Genomic DNA, 25,694 nt, shown 5'->3' on the forward strand with positions numbered 1-25,694 from the left:
TTTCTGGTGGCAAGGTTAATGTACTTCCTGTTTGGACAACGATGGCAGAGGTAACACTTAAGCTGCTGCTGCCTCTGAACAACATGAAAGAAAGTTCTCGGGGTCGAGATTTCTACATAAACGCTGCCTGTCTGTAATTGTGCATGCATGCGTGTGTGTGTGTGTGTGTGTGTGCGCATTTGATCCTTCATGTGTCTCTGTTAATGTCCTTGTCTTCAAGGCTGGATTACCATCTGGCCCATGACCTCCAGAGGCCACAAAAGTCCCAGATTCACTGCAAAATCTCCTACTAATTAATTTAATTTCCATCTAATATTGGTGCCCAAAAACCTTATTTTCTTAAAACAAGTGCAAAAATCTGCCAGTGCAGAAAAATAGTTCAAGTTGTTTCCAACAGTATGTATATGTTTAAAAAAATTTATCTACATAGAATTTAAAAAATTATTGAGAATTAAGTCATAATATTACGAGAAACATCAAAATGGAACTGGTGGCTCTGAGTTTAAAATGTCATCTGTTATGCTTATAGGTTGATCGGTTTACATGTGCATGTGTTTTAGCATTTCCTGGCAGCCCAAACACTACTGTAGCCTATTTAGACTTTGCTCCCTGTCTTCTCCCCACTCCCTCCCCCATTTCCTGTCTATCTGTACCTGTCCTATAAAATAAAGGCCTGACGGGGCTGCAGCACCCACCTAAAACCAGGTATTATAAAAGCAATCCATCGATTTAAGAACAAAAGTGTGCTATGGACTAGCAGCAGAGAGAGGGGGAGCGTGCAAATATAGACAGAAGTGTTGACATGATAACAAACTTTTTTTGGTCATAAACCGCATTTATGTGTCTGTCAGATGTCGTGTCACTCAGCTGGTCTGAACAGGATGCCACCACATCAGCAGAGCAATAACATAATGCACAGCAGACTATAGGGCAGGTAGATTCTGGCTGCCTTTCACATAATTTGCATAAAGCCCACTTTAATCAACTGTCTGGAGAAAAACAGGTCCTCGATGTACTCCAGCTGCTGCTTCCAAACATCTGGTTATTGACTCATACATCATGTAATTGGTTTCATTTTCTCTGATAATAAGATACAGTAAGGTGCTTAATGATGAAACTTGTAATTGCAGCTCATCAACATCACTGAATTGACAAATCAAAGACAGACTGCTCTCATCTGTTTGCTATTAAAGAAATATTTCTCAAAATAACACACACCTTTACTCTGGAAATAACAAACGTATCTTGCCTACTGCAGGAATGGCAATGTCAGTCTGTTGGTTGGTTGCCAACAATTATTGGATGGATTTGCCTGAAAGTTTTTTGCAGACCTACTTTGTATCCTGAGGATGAAGCTGTCTGGCTTTTGTGATTGTCTGACCTTTGCTCTTGCACCAACATGAAGTTGATATTTTTTTTTGTTTTTTTGTTTGTTTGTGTTTGTGAAATGTCTCCACAACTACTGAATGGATTGCTAAGAAGTTTATTTCAGACTTTAGGGCCTCCCTCAGGACAAATTGTAACAATTTTGACTCCCAAACTTTAGAAAATAGACCTGGCACAAGTTGATTTTCATTTAAAAACTGCTTTAAATATTGGATCTGACTGTATTCTTCCTGCATTTGACTGCCTGTTGATTTCTGGGACTGTGGTTACGTAATGTAGCTGCCATGTGTGGTGTGCTGGGTTCTTGATGGGAGGCTGGGGGGAAATTTTGCTTCCTAACAGTTTAATCTAGCCATGTTTCTATGTGTTCAGTGTGTAGACAGTTAAACACTCTCCCCGTGGAGCTGATTTCCCTTTGCAAAGATTAGGTTGTGTCTAAAGCACTGCAGCCCTGTTGGACCTGGTGTGAACTCAGCATTATGTAACTACTGATTGATTACTCATTAAGGAATCATGCAAGGCTTTAATACCAGCACTGAATGCAGCACAACACCCCAGTGGCTGTTTATCCGACTCCCTCATGCAAGCTGAGAACACTGGGTGGGAATCGTGGATCATTACAGCCCCAAAACAAAACTTAACTGTGTTGAGTGCTGACAGTTTTGGCCTGTTTCACTCCCTGATACAAATATTGTGACACCATTTGATTTAGAATTTGGACGGATGTGTTATGTAACCAGCTTGTCCTGCTTTTGTCTCATGCCAGAAGAACTTGATTTACTCACTTAAGATGCTCACAGGCCGCAGAGCTGCTGAGACTTGAAGCTTTGCTTTGTTTTATTGTTGTTTGCTCATTAGGAGACAAACTATGAGTCAGTCCTCCCATTCCTGCTATAGCCTCTAACATGATTTCTTCATTCATATCACCATATCTACACCCTAAAACCTTTACATTATTACTTGTATGCTTGCCACTGTTGGAGAAGCTACTTTGACTGCAGCTTTGCAAGCTAACAGTTACTCCGCACTGGAAGAAGTTGAAATATAGCAAAGGTATCCAGCTTGGTTAACTGAAGCTACGTATAAAAAGTAGTCAAAACTACTTTGAAAAAACCCCAAACATAATCAAGCCAAAAATATGCCACTCAGTTGAGTTTATTGTTTAAAAAAGTGCCCACTTGTTCACAGATCATAAATAAAATACTGGGTTTAAAAAGAATATGGTCTAGACTTGCTTTATATGAAGAATGCCTTGAGATAAGTCTGTTATGATTGTGCTATACAAAATTTAATTGAATTGACTAACTATTCATTGGAAAGTGCAAGGAATGTCAATGTTGGTCTTGTATAAAATGACCATCAGTCAGTAGAGAAGCAATGGTAAAATACGAATAAAACATTCTGTTCCTTCTATGGACTTTTGTCTTTGTATTTAACTACACAAAAATGGCAAAAAGTAATTGAACTATTTGAATCACTGTGCAGATATGAATGTAGTTTGTCCCGGACTGAAATATATCAGCAACTATAACATGGATTGTCATGAACTTTGACATACATGGTACCCAAAGGATGAATCCTACTGACTTTGGAGATCCCCAGACATTTGTTGTAGTTATCTGCTTGATAGATTGGCACAGACTTTTGTATATTAGTGGTTCTGAGGTCCTTTGGTTCAGGTGGATCTGTAAAGACCACTACTGTGAATTTCTACACATGCAGACTCTTAGTTTTCTTAACAGTTTGTTACATTTGCAAAGATTTCCTGTGAATGTCTGTTCTCTTTCAAATGGTGGAATGTGAATGATGTCAAAAGCTAGTCATTGTACAGCTCCATTCATTTTAAATAAAGTGTGATGCAGATAGTAATTTTGAGGTATATGCCAGCTCTCACTGTGCACTATGCATATTGGACAGCATTTCTTTTCTGTTTCTGAATATACCTTTTCACTCACTGGAGCACTCCTTTTCTTCTTCCACAGAATGAAAAGCCCCTGGGTCATTCTGCAAGCAGGTCCAGCAATATATCAAAGGTGAGCAAAGCACGCACAAATGGAAAAATTTGAATGAATGATGTATGGCTTTCCTCCACCACGTAGAGAGAAAAGAGAGAGAACATAAAAAACTGGAGGGTGGTGGTGAGGTGAGCCGTGGAGAAGGCAGAGATTGACAGGACAGATATACACATGCGGTGGAGTGAGAGCAGCTGATACACAACCTGCCCCTCCTGCATCACACCGCCCCAATCAGAGCTGCCTCTCTGATCGTTCTCCAGAGAACAGACGTGTCTTTACAGCTCAGCTCAGTGTGACTCTCAGTCAGACAGGCTGCACAACCCTCTCCTCTCGGTGTCTTTCTCTTCTTCCCGCCCTCTCCTCTCCATCGTTCCCTCAGGCGAAGCTACGGCCTGCATCGAATCTGACTCCCGGGTTTCAATCCTTGTTCTCCTGAGCCTCTTATGGGATAAACCCTTTACTTGTGCTAATAGATGTCAGGGTCACTTCATCACCACGGGAACACACTGGCAATAATGTTTGATCCACAAGCCTGTCACTCTTTAGACATGAGCAAATAAAAGATATTGTACCTGAGTGACAAATAACACAAACATTTTCCTGGTAACAGTTAAACACAATCTGACGCTCCCAAACTACACTGCATTGTAAAAGCTTTGTAAAACAAACACTCACTGCTTTATGCTTTATGATTTATTTAAAATCTGGTCATGGAGTCATTTAACAAATAATATTTATTATGTTTATTTAATATACAGACATTTTAAGTCAAATTTGCCCTGCTGACACGCCCTATCTGCAAATATGGCAATGGTTTGTCTGTTGTGCAGCATCGATATTGCACACAAATGTGTTGGTTATTTGCAGTCAGACAAAATAGTATTGAGTATATTGAGTATTGAGTATTGAGTATATATAAACAGTATATATATATATATATATAAACAGTATTGAGCATATCCAGCTGCTGTTTCGTAGAAGAAACCACTAATTTGACAGGACTCTGTTTTGATTTAAGACAGCAACGGGTGCTTTTTAGTTTTCTAATTTTGATCCAATGCTTTGAAACTTATCAGCATGCAATACCATTTCCAGTACCCCAAGGAGAAACCTGACTTAACAATGGGGGCATAGATTTTTTTGATTTTCATTAAAAGATAAATATAACAAGGCCGTAACATGAAAACAGATACAGCAAATGTGATGAATGATGAGAAGGAGGCAGAACTGTGAGGAAGTAAGAGGTGGCAGGACTATGTGGGCTCTGGTGCAGCTGCTAGCAGATTATTGACACTTTGAAAAATGAGTATTGAAAGCATTTTAAATATTCAGTATCGTTATTTATCCATATTTTTGACAAAATTATTCACTGGCATTAAAAAGGTGAATAAATAACAAAAAAAAAGCATTATAAATAACTACCAAAAAAAAAAACATTTGTATCTGCATCAGCTACCAGCCAAATTGCTATTTTAAACATTTGTATTGTATTGGTCCAGAATTACACAATCTGTTCAACCCTAGTCCATTGCATTTTAAAACTGTATTGTGTGCAAAGTACAAAGTCTGTCAAAGTTGAAGTACACGTGCCACATCAAATGTTTACAACGTTCAAATTATGTAGTAAAGGAGGTCCACCTATTAGATGAAAGTGAGATAATGATTACAAACCTGTGTATGTGTCTAGTGCAGCAAATTTTTGTTAATCATCACCTCCAGATTAGACATTTTGTCGATGGTTGAAATTATGAAACTATTCATTTAAGTCAGATATGTTTGATAATAAAGAGACAGAAATAGCATGCACCACCACTTTCCTTTAAAGGATTATTGCATCATTTTGGAATATGCGCTCGTTTGTTTTCTTGTTAGTAAGCTAAATTTAATTCATCTTAAATTCATTTAGCAAAGTTTAATTTGTGCAAAACTGAAGTGATCTTGTTTTATGGGGGATTATGTTCCTGACTAGCGCTGTGTTTGATCAACATACTTTTGCATGAATAAACAGTAGTATGTATATTTTTGCACTGTTCAGGGTGTATCACATCACTTCCTGTAAGCCTCTTTGCTGGTTGGACACATGCAACCATGGTAACTTGTGCCGATAATGTCCCAATTTAAAAAAATATTAAGGCTAACAAAGTTAAACATCAGTGACATTTAAATTGAACCTTGACCTGGGTCACTGTCCACCACAGTCTGTTCCGTGGTTGTTGTCACTACTGCATTGCATTGTGGGATATTTTTGAAAGGCATAGTGTCCAGCACCTCACATACTATTGGTTTCATACTATAAGGTTTAGGACACACTCTTTTAGTGTACTAAATGCATGTTAGTATGAAATTTCACATGCAGCCTTTTCATTTGTCAGGAGTCTCCACTCGTTGCCTGGTAACTGTTCCTGGCCAAGAAATAATCTGACACATAACACCCTGTAAAACTAAAATTTGTTGTTTTTACACTTAGATATTTATGCATATTAATCAAAGAGAATTCAGCTTATCAATTAGTGACCTTGAGAGGTGCTTGTAGGTGGATTTATGGCCTAGACTGAGCCAAGCTAGCTGTTCCCCTTATTTCCAGTCTAAATGCTAAGGCTGGCTGCAGTGTCATATTTAATGGACAGTTGCGAGTGTGGTATCAAACTCTTGCGAAGAATGTGAATAAGTGTATGTCCCAGATGTTTTCCAACTGGGTTTTGTTTAATGTCTGTGCAGCATTGTCGGCCTGGAGCTTCTGTGTCTCTATAGTTTGTTTTGATAGTTTGATGGGGCTTAAAATCTGAAACCAGCCAATTTAAAACCACCTTGTTTGCCACAGATATTGATTTGGCAGATCAGCTCGGGACATCCATGTCATTTCAAAAAAATCTAGTTTGAACAGAAAGACTCAATATATAGATGTGTGATGTGTGCTCAAGTCTGAAAAGTCTGGAGTATTAAAAAAACTAATTTTCTTCTTTTCATTTGCTTTCTACACACTAATTCGCAGGAGATGGCCGAGAGATCTTAGTGTCAGGTATCTCAACCGTAAATGGAGGGGTGGATTTAATTAGTTATGGCCATGCATTGTCATTGAATGTCCTACCTACCCGGGCCGCCATTCTTCAGACAAATGTGTGTGTAATGAAGTGATGGACATAAAGTATGAACAGAGCTCTTAAGTTTGACAGCTTTAATTAATAACCAGCAGGCTGTCTGCCAGCTGGTGTTTCCCACTCCTTCCTAAAAGGAAATACCACTGACTGGCAGGTTATAAATCTGTATTAATTGTTCACTGGCCATACAAGTTTGTCAGGAGTCTCAACAGTTAGTTATTATTATTAGTTTTTATTTTCATTTTGCTTAATTCAGTTTAGTTACAGTTAGTTTCCAGAGTGTGTTCATTTCGGTGTACTTTTTCTTGTTTAGTAATGTTAAATTTTTAGTTTGTTAGTTTTTTAGTTTCAGTATTAGTTTTATTTTTTTATTATAATATGGGAGATATTTGTCAGGAGCAAGCTCTAAGAAGTTCAGATTTGGTATTGTGATACAAACGAAGCACTTAAAGGGTTAAGAAAATTTACTTTCTGTCATGTAGACATCCTATTCTCAGTAAACATGCACCAGTGTCTCCTCATGCTGTGTTGACAGATTTCAGTTATTTTTTCATATAGTCTATTGTTTATTTTTATTCTACTTAACCGAAATTATTTTTCACACCTACTTTAAGATTTTAGTTTAGTTTTCGTTAACCATAAGAGCCTTGGTTTGGAACACCTGAGAAGAAAAAGTCCTCTCGAAACTCCTGAGGAATATTGTCAAAGACGTTTATAGAGGTGTAATATATTTTCGGTAACACACCATCTCCCTGAAACCACTTTCCCTGGAAGCAGCTTGAACCAGAATCTGATCTGCGAGACTACAGGAGATTATTTTATGCATATATGCAGCCTGCCTGCTCTCTGCAGCATTGGCAGGATGAGATGGAAGATTTTGCAGCAGTGACTCAAATGTTCCTTTTTTTGCTCAAAGAATATAAAATGTAGGTCATTTATGTGGCAAAGCTCCAGAAAATGAAAGGTAACGATGCAGTTAAAATGTAGAGCTGGTAAGAACTCTTTTAAGAACATGTTTACTATACTAAATCAGAAAATTAACATATGTCATCAGAGATTTAGGAAACATGCCAAGTTGAAAGACAACAATGCTACAGCCGCAGCGTGCACCTTTGAAATCTCTGGACCAGCCTGTAATTTGTGATATTGTATGTCTGTTTTGCATTAGTTAATTAGAGTTCAAATTAATGCCGAATGTTTGCCAAATGAATTAATGTCTGTTTATGAGTTGTGAGAAACTATTAATAATCTTTTAGAAGGAGTAATGTTTATAACAGGCTGGCAGTCAGTCACTGACTTTCAGAGTATTTTCAGAGCAGTGGACCTGTTTTCAGGATAAGGGGCTTAACTTTACATTGGCAAATAGTTGACAGCCGATCAACTTACAGTGGACGACTCGTCGTCACTTTTCATTGTCAAATTACAGTGTTTGGCTCGTCTTGCACTCCTGCATTGTTCCTGCAGCCTGCCTGAGCTCCATTAAAGGAAGAAGGGGGAACTAACTTGCTTTAACCATAGACTGTATATTAAATAGGATTTCAACCTATTCAATACACCATCTGCGGCTCTGCCTCACTATTTGGACTCATTTTTGGACACAAAATTGTTACATTTCCCTCCTTTAATGTATACACGTTCCTTGTCTGATGGCAGTTTAATGGAGGATCTTGACTGACGTGTGATTTGTTTTCATTCATTTCCACATGAGCTCCAGCCAGACTCAAAAATAAGGCCACCAAAACAAACCCTACACTGCTTCACATGGCACAGATTCAAGCTGAATCACATCGGCTCGTGTCAGATCAAATCAAAAATGAATGTGCTCGTATCCAATTGTTGACCTACTTAAAAGATATCTCTCTACATAAATAACCACAGCACCGGCCCGAGAGGAATATTTCATAACATCTCCGGCTTGGCATGACTGTACAGTCTGGATAATTTTGTTTGTGAACGTTCAAACATCCAAAGAATTTGTTCATTCTGTCAAGGCACCTGCTCCAGTTTTATACTGATAACCAGACAGGATACTTTTGGTCCTTCTTAGCCTTCTAGCTCCTGCCTTTTTTCATGTTGACAGTCACCAAACTGTCGATGTTTTCTTTAATCGAACAGCAGGATGACTCAGAGAAACATCTTCTCTCCAGGTATCCAGTTACTTGTGACACTGTAATACCTGTCATGAGACACACACACACACACACACACACACACACACACACACACACACACACACACCAGGAGGGAGAGATTTATATAATAAGAGGAAAACAAGCAGCAGCAGTTAGCCAGGGGGTGAATTGTTTCATAAAGATGATAATCCGGCACAGTGACAAGCTCACTGATGGAGGCAGTAAGGTGTATGCTTTTAGATATAAATGTCTACATGCATCCACAGCCAAAAACTCATTATCTCTTGTCTGCTCTATTTTTGTTCATTGATTCATTTCATAAGGTGTCTTTTATCGAGCTGTTTAGAACGAAAACGTCTGGAAAGGTGTGAAAGAAAGGTGAAGATAAGGGCGAATAATGAGCATTTGTGTTTAAATAAAAGGACGGTCAATGTAGAATATTTATAAAAGCAGCTTCTGAAAGCTTTAGTGGGCACAGGATTGCCCGGTGATTTGGCAGGAGTTGATTTTCCACTCTGCGAGGTCAGGAGGCTTAGCTGTAGCCGTTTCTCTCTTTAGCACAGTGCCAGGGAGCTGTGCGATGCCTCCTACTCTGTTTGGGAAGGAATTAAACTATTACAGTCCTCATAAAGACACAAAGCACTGACCCACTGCTCTGTGGGCTGCCGCTGATAGGCAGCCAAACATCTGGTGGTGCTCTAAAATTCAAGCTGCTGCAGTTTTGCAGCATTTCGGGCTCCACTGCTGCAGTGTGATACATAACCTGAGTCTGTGCTTCAGATCTCCACAGGACAGGTTCTGCTGGTCTGTTCAGACCACTGATGTTGACACTACACACAGGGCCACTATTTTGAAGAACATATCAGTTCTGAAGTAAATTGTTCATTTCTTGGAACACATCATGTTTGCTTTGGTTTCTGTGTTGAATTGTTGGCAGCATTGCTCATTTTTATGGGTTTCTGCTGAAGCTAGCTTTGGTCTTTGGAGAAAACAGACTGAAATGAGTTTATTACGAAATGCTTTTGATGAAAAATGCTATTATTGATTATTTGTCTGCAAAGTGATGAAATTACACCTATGGAGGAGAGGCAAGAAATGTTATAAAGCTGCATTAAAATGCATCATAGGTTGTCAGATATTTATGGCTGCAGCTATGCAACTTAAATGATTATTTTTAGAACAGATTCCTGTTCAAATAAAATGGTGAAATATACCCATTATAGTTTCCCAGAGCTTGCTATTCGGTCTGACCAACCAAAGATATTCAGTTTGCTATTAGGGTTATACAATTAGTATGGCCAAATATAATATCCAAATCACAGAAGGTGCAATTTTCTGATGAAAACATGCCACAAAACAGCATTATAATGACATGCTGTAGTACTGCAGAGATTCCCTGCCTACAAACCTCGTTCTCCAGATGTAAGAAAGTCTGTACCAAAGTTTGTTCAGTAAACACTCCACATAAATTCATGATTTAAATTTTTTTTTCAGTGAAAATGAAATTGTGATGCAAAAAAATAATTCCCACTGATCGTGAATCATATCGCAGTCCTCATACCTGTCAAAATAATCAAATGATTTTTTTTTTTTTTTAAATATTAAGTGGTACTCTTAGCTATCATATATACCAAAGAAATGCAACAGAAGCAGCAGCTGGAACAAGAAAATGATTAATATTTCAGCTTTGAAGATTGTTTAAAAGTGATCGAAATGATTAGTCAGTTATCAAAATAGCTTTTATTTTCCTGCCGCTGGACTAGTTGATGGATCAACTAATCACGTCAGCTCTACATTTCTTAAGGAATTCTGGTAAGCACTTTAATACTTAATTTCACAACAGAACAAACATATTTTTTAAAAGACTAAATCTCGGGTCTTGAGTCTTAAGCTGTTGGATGGTGTGAACACTCATAAGTTGTCTCTACCGTGTGTGTTATATGGCATGAACAGCCCTATGTGTCTCTGACAATCATCTGTAATGTCTTTTTCCTAGTTGGTGTCTTAATTTAACCTTTTATGTACTGAAAGGTAAAAAAACCCCCTGAAAGGTAAAAGCAATACCCAGGTTTTAGGGAGTTACTGTATGTGAACCAGGCCTGCTGTTTCCCTCTGTTTCTAGTCTTTATGCTAAGCTAAACTTAATGCTAAAGGCTGTAACTTTGAATGTAACACACAGACATGAGAGATGTCTCTTCTTGTCTAATGCTATTTCCCAAAGTGTCAAACTATTCCCTTAAAGTTGTAAAGGTGGTCAACCTCATCCATGTAAACAGTTCAATCACAACTGAGCAAACTCTGTCCCCTGATAAAGACCATGGGATGTGGTCAAAAGCTTAAGAAAAAAGCTTGCAAGTTTATTTTTGTTGTCACTGAGCTAGAATTCCAGAACGATTTTTATATATAAGTGGTCAGAGAGACGCAGACTTCTGCTCCTCCTCTTGGCTCTGTTCTCAGGCTTTAAAAAATTGTAGCCTGTGACGGGAGAGTTTGGCCGGTCAGTAAAATAGTTGATTATTAAGTCTCATTCAACGACCTTGGAATGAGACTAGACAGTCAGCTGTCTTTCTCCAGAACGGGAATTTTTAATTGTGGATTGTTTTATCAGACATTTAAAATAACCCAGTGAGGGTTTGTTATTTCAAAGAATAGAAAAAAATCTGATTAGAGTGTGACGTGAAAGCGAGGATAAGCATGAGTGGATGTTGCACTGTTTTCAAGGTCAAAAATTAATTTAGATGTTTATCTTCTATCTTGCTTTTCCATTGGCACCTTGTCAACATCTGGTCTGCTCACATGGTTTGTTCAGCGATGTGTCTGACTTGTTAGCCGCTTCTCACTGGAAGGCAGTGATTCATTGTTCCTGTTATATTTTAAAGGTTATTCTTTGAGAGGCCCCGGTGGCTAGAAAATGGGAGCTGTGCTTCTCTCCTGGAGCTGATGGAGACGGTAGAAAGGTTTAACAAGTGGAAATGAAGATAATTTATGCATGGATGAAGTCTGTAAGTACTCAAGGAGAGAGGTTAAATAAGTAGTTATGGTAATGAACTGGGAGACTGTGTTTCACTAAGCACAATAAGCAGGTCTTCATATAGTGCAAACATATCTTATTAGCTCATCAGAGCCAAAAAAAAGAATCAGTTAAGAATTAAATGGATATATTTAAGTGTAAAATTGCTTTTTTAACAGTTTAAATGAAGTGTCAAGGCGACGTGACACGTCTTTTTCTGCAGTCGTCGAAACATCATCGCAAGTACTCATTGGCTCATCAAAGGCCCTCGTCTAAAGAGAGGGACATTATGAGCAGAGAGCAGATGCTTAATAGAAGTCTGAAGAGTCATACAGGCCATTAGGAAGTTAATCATTACTACTTCCACGTGTTATAATCACTCTGTTGTTTTGACTCAGCTCAGAGTTGGTTATCTTTCTGTGGCTTCACACGAAATGAGAACATGAATGATTAACGGAGGCGACGTGGCACTGAAACATTATGTTCACACAGCTAGAATAAAATAAAGATACCATCCAGTAGGCCTGCTCAATATAGCTGAGAAACCTATCAGGATAGTGAAGTTTCATATCGATTATATCAATAACTACTGATGATGTGGCTTGTGGCTGACAACACGTTGTGTACGCCAAACATGGAAGTTGTTAAGGTGATAAAATTAAATAGTAAAACAGCTAGAACAGTCTGATCAGTTCAGAAAATCACTTTACTATAATGCAGCCTTATGACATAGCACGATGTAATGATATCCACAATCTATCAAATATTAAATCTCATATCACAATCATATATAATATTGATATATGGCCCAGCCCTACCACCTAATGTCATCAGTGCAGTCTTGATCTACAAGGAACGTTAATATTTAGTTGATTTTAGAGACCACTGTTGACAAAATTGGTAGTGTTTCCATCATAATAATAACTATAAAACCTAATTTTTTAACTGGTTAAAATACAACTCATTGTAACTTTGCCTGAGAAAATGTAAGGCATTAAGAATAACTATACAGACATAGTTCATCTTTTGGCAGATGGTCTCTTAAACTTATGAGTTCATATAGAGGCATTAGTAATAAATCGAGGCTGTTTCATAACCAGTGAAATACTCCTTGTATCTTTAAATATAGCGCTAGTTGCAAAACGTTTTATTGCTTTGATTCAACCGTTTTTTTTTCTCTCTACCACTCTGAAGAACATTTATAGTCCAGGAGCACCCTGCAGCAACCTTGAATGTCTGAACTACTAAAATAAGCAAATTAATTGGAATATTAAAGAGCATTCAAAAGATCTGGTGAACCCACAACCCTGGAGGAATGACAATAGAAAAGAGAAGGATGTGTCTTTGTGTGCAAATGAAAAAAGGACGGTTGAGGAGAAGCAGTGCTGCTCGTGTACAGACAGAAAACAGACCGAAGGGCATCGCTGGACATTGAATTTCCTATTGATCGGTGTCAGGCTGCGGGCAATAAATTTCCCCTTAGTTAGAAATGAAATCAATAGGTAATTAGTTTCTTATTGAAATCACCAGGCCCCCCGTGTCTTTACGTTAGGAACCCAAACACCATCTGATTCTGTTATTTACTGTCCCTCCTTACCCAGTCTGGATGCTGTCACTCTGGAGGAGTGGATGCATTGTTGAAGGAATAATTCAACATTTTGGGATACGCACTTATTCACTTTCTTGTTGAGAGTTGGAGGAGAAGATCGATGCGGCTCACATGTCTGCTCGCTAAACACAGCTAGCCTGGCTTCACCCTTAAATACCCTTTAGTGACTATATTACTGCCTGTCTGAGTCTTTCATTTAATTCAATTAAGGACTTAACTCCCTGCTACTCCTCAACTATTTGTTTTGTTCTGGTCACAAGTTATTTTTTGAAAGGAGTATTGTGTTTGTGTTTTTCTCTAAAAAGTTTATAAGGTTGCTAGACGCCCAAGGTGTGTAAAAATTCTGTTTTTTTTTTATCTGTGGTTTGTTTGATGCAAGTGATTTCAGTGACTTTTCTTTGATATTGGAGAGTTTTTAGGTGTTACCTCTGGAAATGATGATGTGTCTGAGGCTACAGGTGATGAGACATCTGTGTCTGTGATATTTGTGCATTTGTTTTTAAAAGCAGAACTGGAGCATAAGGATGACAAATTATCAATCTTCTTATGTAACTCTCAGCAAGAAAGCAAATATGCCAAAATGCTAAGCCCTTTCTTTAAAGGAAAATTATGTTTTATTGCACTTTGGGCTTTAGTTTTGTTGTTTTGGCCATCTTTTCTTTGCTGCAACATTACTTAAACAAAGACAGAGGGATTAAGAGAAAAGGGCATAGTCAATCATACATATTTAAACAATCCCTCAGAAAACCCAAACATATTTAAGAGAGAAAACAAAAAATATTACTCAAACTGTCCTTTGTAAACATCCATCACCATATACATACTGACTTCCTGTTCAGTTTTGGCCTGTTGTACTTATCGTAGCTGTGTGTGCACAGTTTTGCAGTGCTATGAGGGATTATGCCATGTTCGTATCATATCGCACAAGCTGCAGTTACAAGCAGCCCAGAGGGAAAAAAAACATTCAGGTCAGCCTCTGACTTATAATTCCAAGTTGGAGAGATTAGGATTTTTTTGACAGCAACATTATCGTCCACTTTCCACTCGGTATAAACAACCGCAGAAGTGACAGCAAAGCAGTGACAAAATGCAACTAAATCTAACATAGTTTGTTATGCCTTTAATTTTACAGGATAGTTGAAGATATGACAGGAAAGGGGTAGAGAGAGTGGAGGAACTACATGCAGCAAAGGGCCACATGTTGTAGTCAAACCCACAGCTGCTGCAGAGAACCCATAGCCCCAGAACGCTCCACCCTCCACCCAGGCCACCAAGGAAATCTGTTATGATAACTTGAGGCTTGCTGACAGAACATTAGACCAAACCAAATTATAATAAAAGAAAGAAACGTATTTGTCCCTAAACACAGTATGACAGTATAGTGCGGCAGACTACCTGACCACTGATATAAACCTGAGAGGGTCACTGACAGTGTACAGACTGAGTGACCACAGTCTGGCAGACAGAGGCAGACCTGTCTGCCCGCAGAGGACAGACTGTGCTGTCACTGTGACGATGGAGCTGCAGAAACTGAACCACACTTTTTCACACAGTGTGAAAACCACATAAATATCAGAGACGATTTTTCTTTCTCCAAAATTTGAAAAATATTCCCCAAACTCCAAAGTTTAATAGAAAGAGAGAAATGACCGCTCATTCTGTGGAGCGTTGGCTGCTAAATATGTCACTTCCCTTCTGGACACTGATACATAAACTGACTTTTATACATATATATTGAACTGTGTTTGACTTACCACCACCATCTCCATTTGTTTGTTTGCTCTTCTAGAGAAAATATATTATATTTGTGGTTTTCTTGTCTCTAAAGCAATATCCCTGCAGGGATAACACAAACAATATGTAGTATAGTACTATATTAGATGTAGTGCTGTGTGTTATATGTAGACTGTAAATACTGTTTCTTTATTCGTCCTAATTCTGACTCTTGTGGTCACATTGAAATTTTAATAACTAGATTCGACTGAAAAATAACTTGAGTACTTATATTACTTATATGTTGCCTATTTTACTTCGTTATCTGTTTTATTTGTTGAATTATTGATGTTTACATTATTATTGTTCACTGTCTTTAATATTTGGTTTGTGCTTTGGCAACAAAACAGTCTTCAACAATTCAGTGTGTAGGCTCATATGACAAACGCTTTCAATCATCACTCATGACCCACTAGAGGTGTGTGTCTGCACAGATTATGTGTTCTGCCTGTATTTTCTTAGTTTTTCTGATTATTTTACTGTGCTCAGGATGTTTCACCAACCCCAAAACATTGATATTTGATGTCCTGATGTGTTACAGAACAGCTCGGTCAAAAACACATTTATGGTAGTTATGAGCAGGGGTGGAAGGAACTAATTACAGCTACTCACATCTGCTATTTTACTTAACTATGTATTACAAGATGTCTCTACTTAGTCATTTTAAAATCATAGTTGAATACTGAGTACAATTGGAGTTTATCCAAAACTTCCATCTGCATTTCTGTAGCCAATAAGGCTTAACTGGTCAATGAAAACTGTGACACAGGAACAAAAAAAACCCAAAAACGCTGCAGCAGTCACACGTTTAGAGAAGTGAGCGTGACCACTGAGCAGAACCAAGCATGAGTTGAGAGTAAATTAGACAGAAGATTTGGAGAAACAGAAATCACCATCGATTGAATGCCTGCAACTGAATATACATCAACGGTTTAAAAGCGAGGTCAGAACCATCTTGGAATAATTTTTCTTAGTTCTTCTTAGTCAGTTTATTGTAGGGATGTCACTGTGTCCTAGACCTCAGCAGTAAATCTGTTTGGTAAAAACTGATGGTAAACATTAGAAATGGGGTCCAAATGTTTGTATATGAGGCCCAAACTGTAATAAACCAGAAGTTTTCTTTAAAATTCAAGATCATTTTGAGTAATCCCCCACCATGTCGTTTGTGTACAATAAACATTGATGAAAGCTACAAGCGATAATGTTGAAGGTATTTTTTTATTATAGCAGTCTTGTACCTTGCAGGTGCATCTGTTTTAAAATTCTCTGTGGAGGCTGAACAAGTCTACAGCCCCGTGTCCTCCAGCTGTGCTTCTCTCCGCGCCTCATCCTTCATAACTCTCCCTCTGTCTCGCAGTCTGTCTCCTCTGCGCTCCTCTCCGTGGCAGCCTGGTGTTTTGCCTGAACTGTGACGCACTGAGACAGATTTTGCCAGGCACTACTTTAATCAGATAGATTAACTGCCAGTATTGTGTTTTTCCTTTTTATCATCCTGTGCATCAGTGCGTGACGCCCTTCTTTCATTCTTTCTGAGAAGATTCAGGCACCGATGGCTTGATAATTCTCACCACTCAGGATGCCGCACTGCCGGCACGAGGAATATGATTTGATCCTGTTTGTTGAATAATACTGTAGTTATTACTGTAGTTATATTTCTGTGTATGTGCTTTGTTCTACAGGCGGGGAGCCCAACTTCAGTCAACGCTCCATGCAGTTTCTCGAGGACATCAGTTTCTCCCTCCAGCCAGGACATCTGCAGGTACAAACCGCTTCAGCCTCATTTCATTTTTAATGCCAGTGACGTCATTTATGTCCACAGCAGCTGCATTTACAATGACCCTAATATTCCACAAATAACCAGAATAACAGCGCAATTGGTATAAATGTGCCTCATGTAAACACCTCAATCGGAAGAGAACATGAAAACAGAACATGTCTTTCTGGTTGGAATCAGAATGATTTTTATCAGACTGAAGAAAATATCCATTTAAACAAAGCTGCTGATATGAAGACCTGAGGATAGGAAACTGAATCTGTTTATTTTACTGGTGAAGAACCGAATCAGTGGGAAGTGCTGGTTTACCCTTGAGCTGTCACTGTTGGTTGGAGCCTTGGTTGGATGCTGTAAAATGTTTTGTTTTGTTTTGTTTTGGTTTTTTAAACAAAACGTCATCCAGTGGTAATTTCATGCAGAGGCAAAACCCCTGAAACCTTTGTTTTCAAATGCATGATGTTTTTCCCATTTCTCTTTTTTTTCTTTTCCTGTTCCTTGTCCTGCTGTCCTTCACCGCTGTCGTCAATCACGCTCCTCTTTCATGAATGAACACACACACACACAAACATGTTCACAGCAGCAGTCATGACCAGGACAGTCAGAAGCAGACTGCAGTGGTTCTGTTGAATCCTAACGGTAAAGCCCATCAAGGTTCAGGAAGTATTTCAGTCACCACCCTCTGCACAGACGCCCTTCCAGCCTCAAAACATGCCAAACAGCGAGACTGGCTGTCCCTGATCCGCCCCTCCTCCGTCAACATCCATCCTAACGGTTCGCTCAGGTTTTCTGTGTCTCTGAACGATGTGGGCCAGCGTGTGGACAGTCTCTGTCGGGGTCTGCACTTTATAGACCGCACCTGCTCGGAGGGGGAGCTGGAGCTGAAGCCTGAGCCTGTTCAGCCGTCTGCCTCAGATCGAAGGGCGCGCACGCTCAACGACAAGCTGGCCGCAGCACCTGCACACCAGAACCCAACACGCACCCACCCCCACCTCGTCCCCTCCTTCACCAACAACTACAAATACATGCTGGGCCTCCCTCCCGCCAATTGTCTCCCATTTGACCCTCCACCTCCTCTTCTTTCCAACACCCACCTCCACCCTCATCACTCTCCGAGCGCCAACTTCCTGCGTCTCCTCCTCCCTTTCTCTCGATCCTCTACCTCGGCCAGCCTGCAGTGTTCTGAGCTGGGCAGCTACGCCTCTCACCTCCACATCAAGTCCTCCAGTGCCCAGCTGGAAGGCAGCGAGTCAGGGTTTCCCCCCGAGGATCTGTTGGGAGACGACGACGTGTTTGAGGAGGACCGGCCCAGTCCTGCTCCAAAGGGCATGGGCCAGCTGGCAACCCCAGAAACAGGCACCGCGGCTGGGCCAGGTGCTCTTCTAGCCCCCCTGTGCTATATGGATGAGGACAGCGACTTGGACTGCTGCCCGTCCCCTTTGTCAGAGAAAACTGGGCCACTGTCACCCTATTCGCTCTCTGGGGACTGCTGCAGGTGGGTGACTGTCTGGATGGTATAGTCCACACCCGCCCTTCCTGTGACTTGGTAGAGCCCAGACAACCCCTGTGCCGTGGCGTGGCAGTGAAACCCCCGAGCCCTGTGGAGTAGTGGAGCTTCTCATCCTGTAGAAAATATTTTACACCACAGCAGTATGCCTGTATGTCCTCAAAATCCTGGCTCGGAGTGCTTAATCAGAAGACACATAGATGCTTTAGACACACACACACTGCAACACCGTACATCTCCCCGTCAGCTGTCCTGATTCAACCCCTCGTGTGTCTAGAACAGAAATGTGACTTCATTTCATTTCTTACCATTTCATTTCACTTCACTGTTATCTCAGCGGTCTGCCGTGTTTTTCATTGTGCTGTCAGGCTGTATTTTTTAAATAATTTCTCATTCTTACCAGATCGATGAGGCATTAAAGTGTCTTACACAGGCTGCGAAAATTTGTGATTGATTTTATCCATAAGCTCTAAGCTTTGCAGCAGAGGCAGGAACAGGAGGCAGCAGCAATGTTAAGGGAAAGATGAGGGGACAGAGGTTAGGGTGGAAAATTTAATAGTACTGAGAAATTGAGTGTGTGTCTGTCAGAGAAATCGTGGTATAGAGGCAGACTTGGGACAATAAACAACGTTGAACTGATGGAGTCTATCTGATTGGGTCAACGGGGGCCGACATCCATCTTTTTCACATGGCAGACTGTGTGCAATCTGATGGCTTTGTTAGTACAGACAGATTGTGAGTAATATTTGATTATAGACCAGGTCATGGCTGTGAGGCCTCTGGAGATGAGGTCCTCTAGCTGTAGATCTGACTATGCTGCCAACAAAAGGAATTTTGAGCCCTCCATAGATCAACCTTTTGGTTTATATTATCTGTTTTTCAATACTCCATATCAGAGATCAGTTTAAAACACAATAGACTGTCAAATATATACGTCTGTCTTGTTTTTTTAATTTATTTTTATTTTATTTTTTGTCCCATCAGCTGGTCCGTGCATGTTCCTCATTCCAGATTAAACGTCAGCTGTGAGCTGATGGAGAAACACGAGCTTAGAACTGGAAAGGTGAAGGCCAGAGATCAGGAGGCAGATTATTGGCTTCAAATAGCCTGCGTAGTCTCTCTCTCTCTCTCACACACACACACAAACAAACGTACACACAAACAAACACGTCGTGCCAGCTTTCTGTCAGGTGGCTTGAAGCGTGAGCTCAGAGCCAGGGCTGACCTCACCTGTCAAACAGTGTGTGTGTATGTGTGTGTGTGTGTGTGTGTGTGTGTGTGTGTGTGTGTGTGTGTGTGTGTGTGTGTGTGTGTGTGTGTGTGCTTGTTTTCACAGATGAATGGCACGAAGTAAATGATTATCCAGCCTGTTTATTGACTACATTTCAAAGAAGTAATGGCTGAAAGTCTGATAAGTGCTAACTTAGTCTCTCTCCTTATCAGAAATGTCACCTTTTAGAGCAACTTGAAGGTACATAAACACGTTTATATTCAGTGTTACTCGCAAAAACACGCTCTGTGTGTGTGTGTGTGTGTGTGTGTGTGTGTGTGTGTGTGTGTGTTCTACTAAACTTATTGAATGAATTTCCTTCCTCATAAAAGCTCATTTCTGTGAATATTTTAAAAAACATTCATTGCTTACATCCATAGGTACATTGGCAGCCCTGACGCCTAAAAATTATGTTTATATACAACTAATTTGCAACAGCAGATACATTTTGAGGGAAACACATTGTCAACCAAAAATACATTTTCTGTTAACAATGAGGAAATGCAAATTGCAAAAATCTTGATACTGAACTTATCAGTGAAATACTGTAGGTGATCTTACAATATAAAAAGCAGTGACTGGAGACATGAGATTTATTTCTTAATCTGTAACAAAAAAGTCTTTCCATAACAACCATCCTCACCAAAGTGGTTTTATTGCCTAAACCTATCCAAATTTGGTAATATTTCCTTACCTTAACCAAAGTGCTTTTGATAGAGGAGTCTGGATGTGAACCGCAGACTGTGGTGTTAAGGTGCACGCCACCCACCCCAACCACTTCCTTGTGAATCCAGTGTGATATATAAATGTATTGATTCAAAGAAACCTTGTCTGTGAACATAATCCAGGCAGGAATTATGTTGTCACCACAACTTAATTATGGAAACATAATTTCTAGGCTTGACATTGGTTTGTTACTGCCACATCAGTTGCTCAGCAGAAAGGTATAAAAAAAACCAGGTGCCATTTAACCCGTTATTTGGTAGACATAACCAACTATAAGTAAACTATTATTAGAGTCAGGCTTACGTTTCTTTGCTTTCACTGCCTTTTCACCATATCCAGTTCTTGCATCCTGCTTTGCCTCTTCTCTTCTTTTTAGTGTTTCATGGCATGTGCTAGTGCCCCTAGAGGTACTCTGGAGTACTGCAGGAGGTGCATGAAATTCCTAAAATATTATATTGCATAATTATAATAAGTAAAAATTGATTGAACCACATTTTACATTCAGCATTCATATTTTAAGTGCAATTGTTAACTGACAAAAACTGTCAACTTAAAACGTAAAAATTCACAGGAGAAGAAAGCAACAAATGCAATCACGTTCCCTGTGAGCAGGACACCAGTTTCAGTATTGAAGACAAACCAAAATCAAGAAAATGGATTTTTGGTTGAGATATAGCAGTAATATGGCATGGAGTGAAAAAGAAAGTGAAAACAGAGCCCACAAAATACCATCAATATCAGGAAAAAAAAAGTTAAATATTAAGGCACAGACATTGATGGTGCTGTACTGTATTTTTATGTCTTTATACAGGCTTTTTTTTCTCCCAGAGTTGTTGTTGTAAGGGGGTACTTGGCTGAAAATTATTTCATAGGGGATACATTATTGAAAAAAAGTTTGGAAACCACTGTTTTATAGCTTGCACCCTCTACACAGTTGCATTACCATCCTCCTCTGTGGTCTGTGCATGTTCTAGTAGAGCACCAGATACAAACAAAACAGGCACAAAAACTTTTCTCCTTAGAGGTTCTAGTATTCAGAAATTCCACCTGCTACTTTTAAGCTGTTACGTCTGAGGATATAACCGACTAGAGTCTATTTAATTCCTCAAACTTCCTCTAAAAGATAAGTTTCTTCTCTGAAAATGTAATATTGTTTAATAAGCATGGCCACACAGACCTAGTAGGATGTGCAGAGAGGGTAAAGGAGGAAAAAGGAGATGGCTTCCAGTGGTGCTGCCACTAATTGAATTGTTTTTTCTCTGATCGGCGTGTCTCTGGCGGACTGTAGAGCTTAAACTGTTCAGACTTAAAACAGGCTGGGAACATGAGAGAACAAAACACCTCAGATGTCACCCTCTGCCCCATACCACCCTTGTGAAAATCTGTTTAGCAGAAATTCAAAAAACAACAGATTGGTGTTGAAAAATTAATTTGAAAATAAATACATAAACATCTCAGGACGAGGGCAGATCATGGAATAGCTGGAGGGATCTTAAAGCGACACACAGAGAGTACAGAGCGCAGAGATCGGCTGAATGCCACAGGAGAAAATTTACAAGGAAACAGACAAGAGAGAACAGGAAGAAAGTGAACGCCTCGCCAGGGCTGCAATGTTGCCAAGCTTGTTTCCCTCTCAGCTTGTGGGGCTTGTGATTTCCCGACTGTGTTTTTCTTCTCACTTTTTAATGTTGACATACTCTTTAACGGCGCCTCTGCCATCTTAAAATTACTATTAAACAGGGTGTGTTTCGGCTGCTCGAGAGATACAAATTAATTTTTAACTCCCCTCCCATGCCTGAGAGTGTTTGGAACATGCTGCTGCTGACACAGATGCAGTAAATTTAGCTGTAAATTTGCAAGAGGGTTTGGGATTATTCTGCAAAAGAAGAAATCAGTAATATCTTTTAATCACAATACGTCACCAGAGATCAAGGAAACATACTAAGCTGAAATACTTGCATCTCTAACAACACTGCTGCAGCCGTGGTGTTCCCACTTAAAATTTCTGTACATTAAAGTTCAAATTAATGCTGAATATATGTTATTGTCAATTTCTGGTATTTCTTGCATTTGCTCTCCTGCAGCGCTCCTGCAGCCTGCCTGAGCTTCCTTGAGTCTAGGGAGGAGGTGGTGGGGAAAAACAACTCGCTTCAACCGTAAATCTCATATTAAATAGGAATTTAAGCTATTTAATATGCTGTCTGTGGCTTCAACGCTCTATTTGGACTGCAGTACTCATTTTTGTAGGTGCAGTTGCTACATGTTGCTCCTTCAGATGTGTGGAGGTACAGCTGCTGGATTTTATGTTCTCTATTTGTGAGATTTCTATCTTCAAAGTGCCTTTTTCAGCAGTTTACATAAAACCATGGCAGTTTCCGTGAAGCCTAAATTTCTCAGCCGTCTCTTCCACTCATGATGTTTACTGATCACTTTATTTCCACCGTGGCTCCATGTGGAGGTGTAGGGATTTTTCTATGGTTATCCCCTCCTACGCAAAAAAGCACATAAACATTAGAATAATTAGTCAAATCTGTCCATTTCAGCAGTCATCAGTCGCCTTGATGTGAGCAGCGAGGGTCCAGGTCCTCAGGCTGGTTTTGTTTGTTTGAAAGAGGAGTACAGTACAGTATGTGTGGGATGAGAATCTGCAGTTCATCATCTTGTGATCCATGCAAACAAACAAACAAAGCAACCCAGCCATAACCAATAGAAAAAAAACAGGCTTCCAGAGATGTTAATTGTGCCTCTTCCATCCCTTAATCCCTCGGTCCTCATTCCACTCCCTTCTCGAGCGGAGAAACCCGTAGAAATGACCTATTTTTATCCTCCTTTGTTCACTTTTGTCTCTTAATCTTGTAATACTCTGGACAGATCAGAACAAAACTGAAAATAGACGTCGTCTTGCACGCTCACTTTCTAATGTGTGGATGTGCATGTGTGCCTTCATGTGTGCTTATCCTCTCCTGAACCAAGATAAAGACAAACTCATCTGAACACCCTGCTGTCTTCTCCTTCTCCACCTTTTTTTAAATGCCTTTGTTAGCTTGCAGTGTTGAAAGGATTACTTTGAAATATGTATTCCATTACATATTACTGAGCACATGCCCTGAATGATTTGTAACATATTCGATTACATTACTCAAGTTGAGTAACGTATTCTAAATGCTTTTGATTACTTTTGGAATACTTCAGTGTCATCTTGCTTTTGTAATAATCTCACTGGAGAATTGACTTTACTGTTCTCACTATGTCACATAGAGCGCTAACTGATTAATCATTAAATGGTCAATCGCTGTTATGAATTTGACCAATTAAAAATGTATTAATTGATCATTAATCGATAGTCTCGAAATGGCAATCATTGTGCCTTCTCTGTTTTTTCATGCAGAGACATTTGTTGAATAAGGAAATTTACATTTAAGAAAAAAGGAGAGAAAATGAGGGAAAAAACATGTTTTGTATCTTAGTAAATTATTAAAGATCACTATTAATCAGTTGTTGGTGTTTTCAGCTATTGGCCAGGGAATGTGCACAAACTTTGCAACCCTACTCAGGATTTTTAAGTACAGCTTGAAATGAGAAAAGGAGATGCAAATTGTATCTTATTAATTATCAAAGATTAATCGATTGTTGCTTTCAGGTATTGCTTGACATAATGTAAAAAACTCTTTGGCCTCCCTTGCATATCTTTATATTGTTTTAATATTCTCTTATATATCGGCTGTTAAATAAATCAAATCAAATCAGTGTTATTAAATAAGGCAGGTGCTGTCATCTCTTGGCTATAAATAGTAGAGCAGCTTATTCACACCAACACACATCCAAAGAATATAACATGAATAATGTGATGGGATCATACTTGGAACTAATTGCTGATTCATAACAGCAACTCAGCTAATCACAAATTACAATTAGCCTCAGGGAGCTTTGCAATCTGTACAGCGTACGACACCCTCTGTTCTTAATGTAAGGCCCTCGTTAACATGATGGAGCACAATAACATGACAAACGAGAACTTAAAGTTACCTCAAGGTGCTTGTAACTGTAATGTTGTTACTTTCTTGATCATGCATGAAGGTAAAATGTTTTATATGTAATATTTCCCTGGATTCCTCCTGACAGTGTCCTCTTCTCTTGTGTGTGTTTCACTTTTAAAAATCTATTTGTGTGAAGTGCAGGACTCAAATTAATTTTAGTGCAAATCGAACAAAAACAAATAAAGTTCCCAGGTAAAGTGGTAAACATTAGTGAATTAGAAATATGATGTAAGAATAAAAGTTATTACAAGTATACTTGTGCATCTTAAATTGTACATTAGTGTGCTTTAAAAAGGCATACTCATTTGCAAATATGAAGTAAGTTAGTTTACTTTTGAAAAGTATAATTATTTTCAAGTCCTTTGTAATACATTATTAGTGGACTAAAAAGTGGATTTAGGTTGAAATAACTACCTATGCCTTCCCTTGTGTAGCTTGTCTCCATTAACTCCAGAGCCTCTGCAGGGGGCATCATGTGCACTTTACTCACTTTACACTACAACAGATTTTTACTTCCTTCATTATCGCTCTGCTATTCAAGCCAGAGATGTCAGCCTGACCTTTAATCAAAGTTGTGTTGTGCTTGAACAAGCAGTATCTGAGTTTTGGGCTTATTGCTCATTCACTGAGGACTCCCTGGTCTGAGCAGCCACCACAAGGTCAACATCCTGACATTGAATTCTGAGATCATAATGACTTTAGCTCGGTGTGTGTCTATGTGGTTTGTGTGTGTGTGTGTGCGTGTGTGCGAGAATAACTTGACTTGGAGGTAATAGGTTGCTCTAATAACCTTCTCTCTCCAACCCTCATGTTGTCCCACACCACTGAACTCTGTGGCTGGCATTCTGGTGAAAGTGTGTACATAGTCTGGATTCTCACACAGTCTCTCTCGACATACACAGCGAAATACATTCCTTCTTAGTGTGGGTGACTAATAGCTGTCCTCCAACCTGTCAGTCAGTGTGCGATATGTGATCTTGAGGGGGAGAGGGGGAACTGTTTCGGACTGATATTAAAAAATCTGATTTGTTCCCCTGCCTGAGAAAAGCCTGTCCAGCAATCCTCAGGGGGAGCCGACACCTAATCGAATGTTCCAGTTGTCGGTACCTGTGCCCAGAATACCTTACCAAGCATCTACAGCTGCAGAGCACAATATCACAAACACCTGTTAAATTGAGTGCAATTGCATGCAGTGGCCTTGCAACAAATACCCAATTCGAGAAGGTTTAAAAATTAAACTAAGGTTATACGACAGCTTTTCCAAACCAGAGTACGTCTGCAGTTATCAGAGGGTAAAAAGATAGGAATTTGGAATTTTTTGCAAATCAGTCTATGAAAAATATGTTGGCAAGTGAGTGAC

At 39.4% G+C, this 25,694-nt stretch overlaps 1 protein-coding gene across 7 annotated transcripts in view; it reads left to right on the forward strand.

Moving 5' to 3' along the window:
• The window catches only part of marchf8 (membrane-associated ring finger (C3HC4) 8), a 112,945-nt gene that overhangs the window by 76,579 nt on the left and 10,672 nt on the right, over positions 1–25,694 (forward strand). For 5 of the 7 annotated variants that reach the window (XM_084735349.1, XM_084735352.1, XM_084735350.1 and 2 more), the window contains 3 exons: positions 3,369–3,419; positions 16,703–16,782; positions 17,378–18,289. In XM_084735349.1, the coding sequence (XP_084591475.1) occupies positions 3,369–3,419; positions 16,703–16,782; positions 17,378–18,289 (1,043 nt within the window). The remainder of the gene's footprint in view (positions 1–3,368; positions 3,420–16,702; positions 16,783–17,377; positions 18,290–25,694) is intronic. The other 2 variants (XM_084735354.1, XM_084735355.1) reach the window with 1 other exon arrangement.

Source organism: Lutjanus erythropterus, chromosome 14 (genome assembly GCF_056507025.1).
Source record: "Lutjanus erythropterus isolate fLutEry1 chromosome 14, fLutEry1.hap2, whole genome shotgun sequence".
Taxonomy (NCBI): domain Eukaryota; kingdom Metazoa; phylum Chordata; class Actinopteri; order Lutjaniformes; family Lutjanidae; genus Lutjanus; species Lutjanus erythropterus.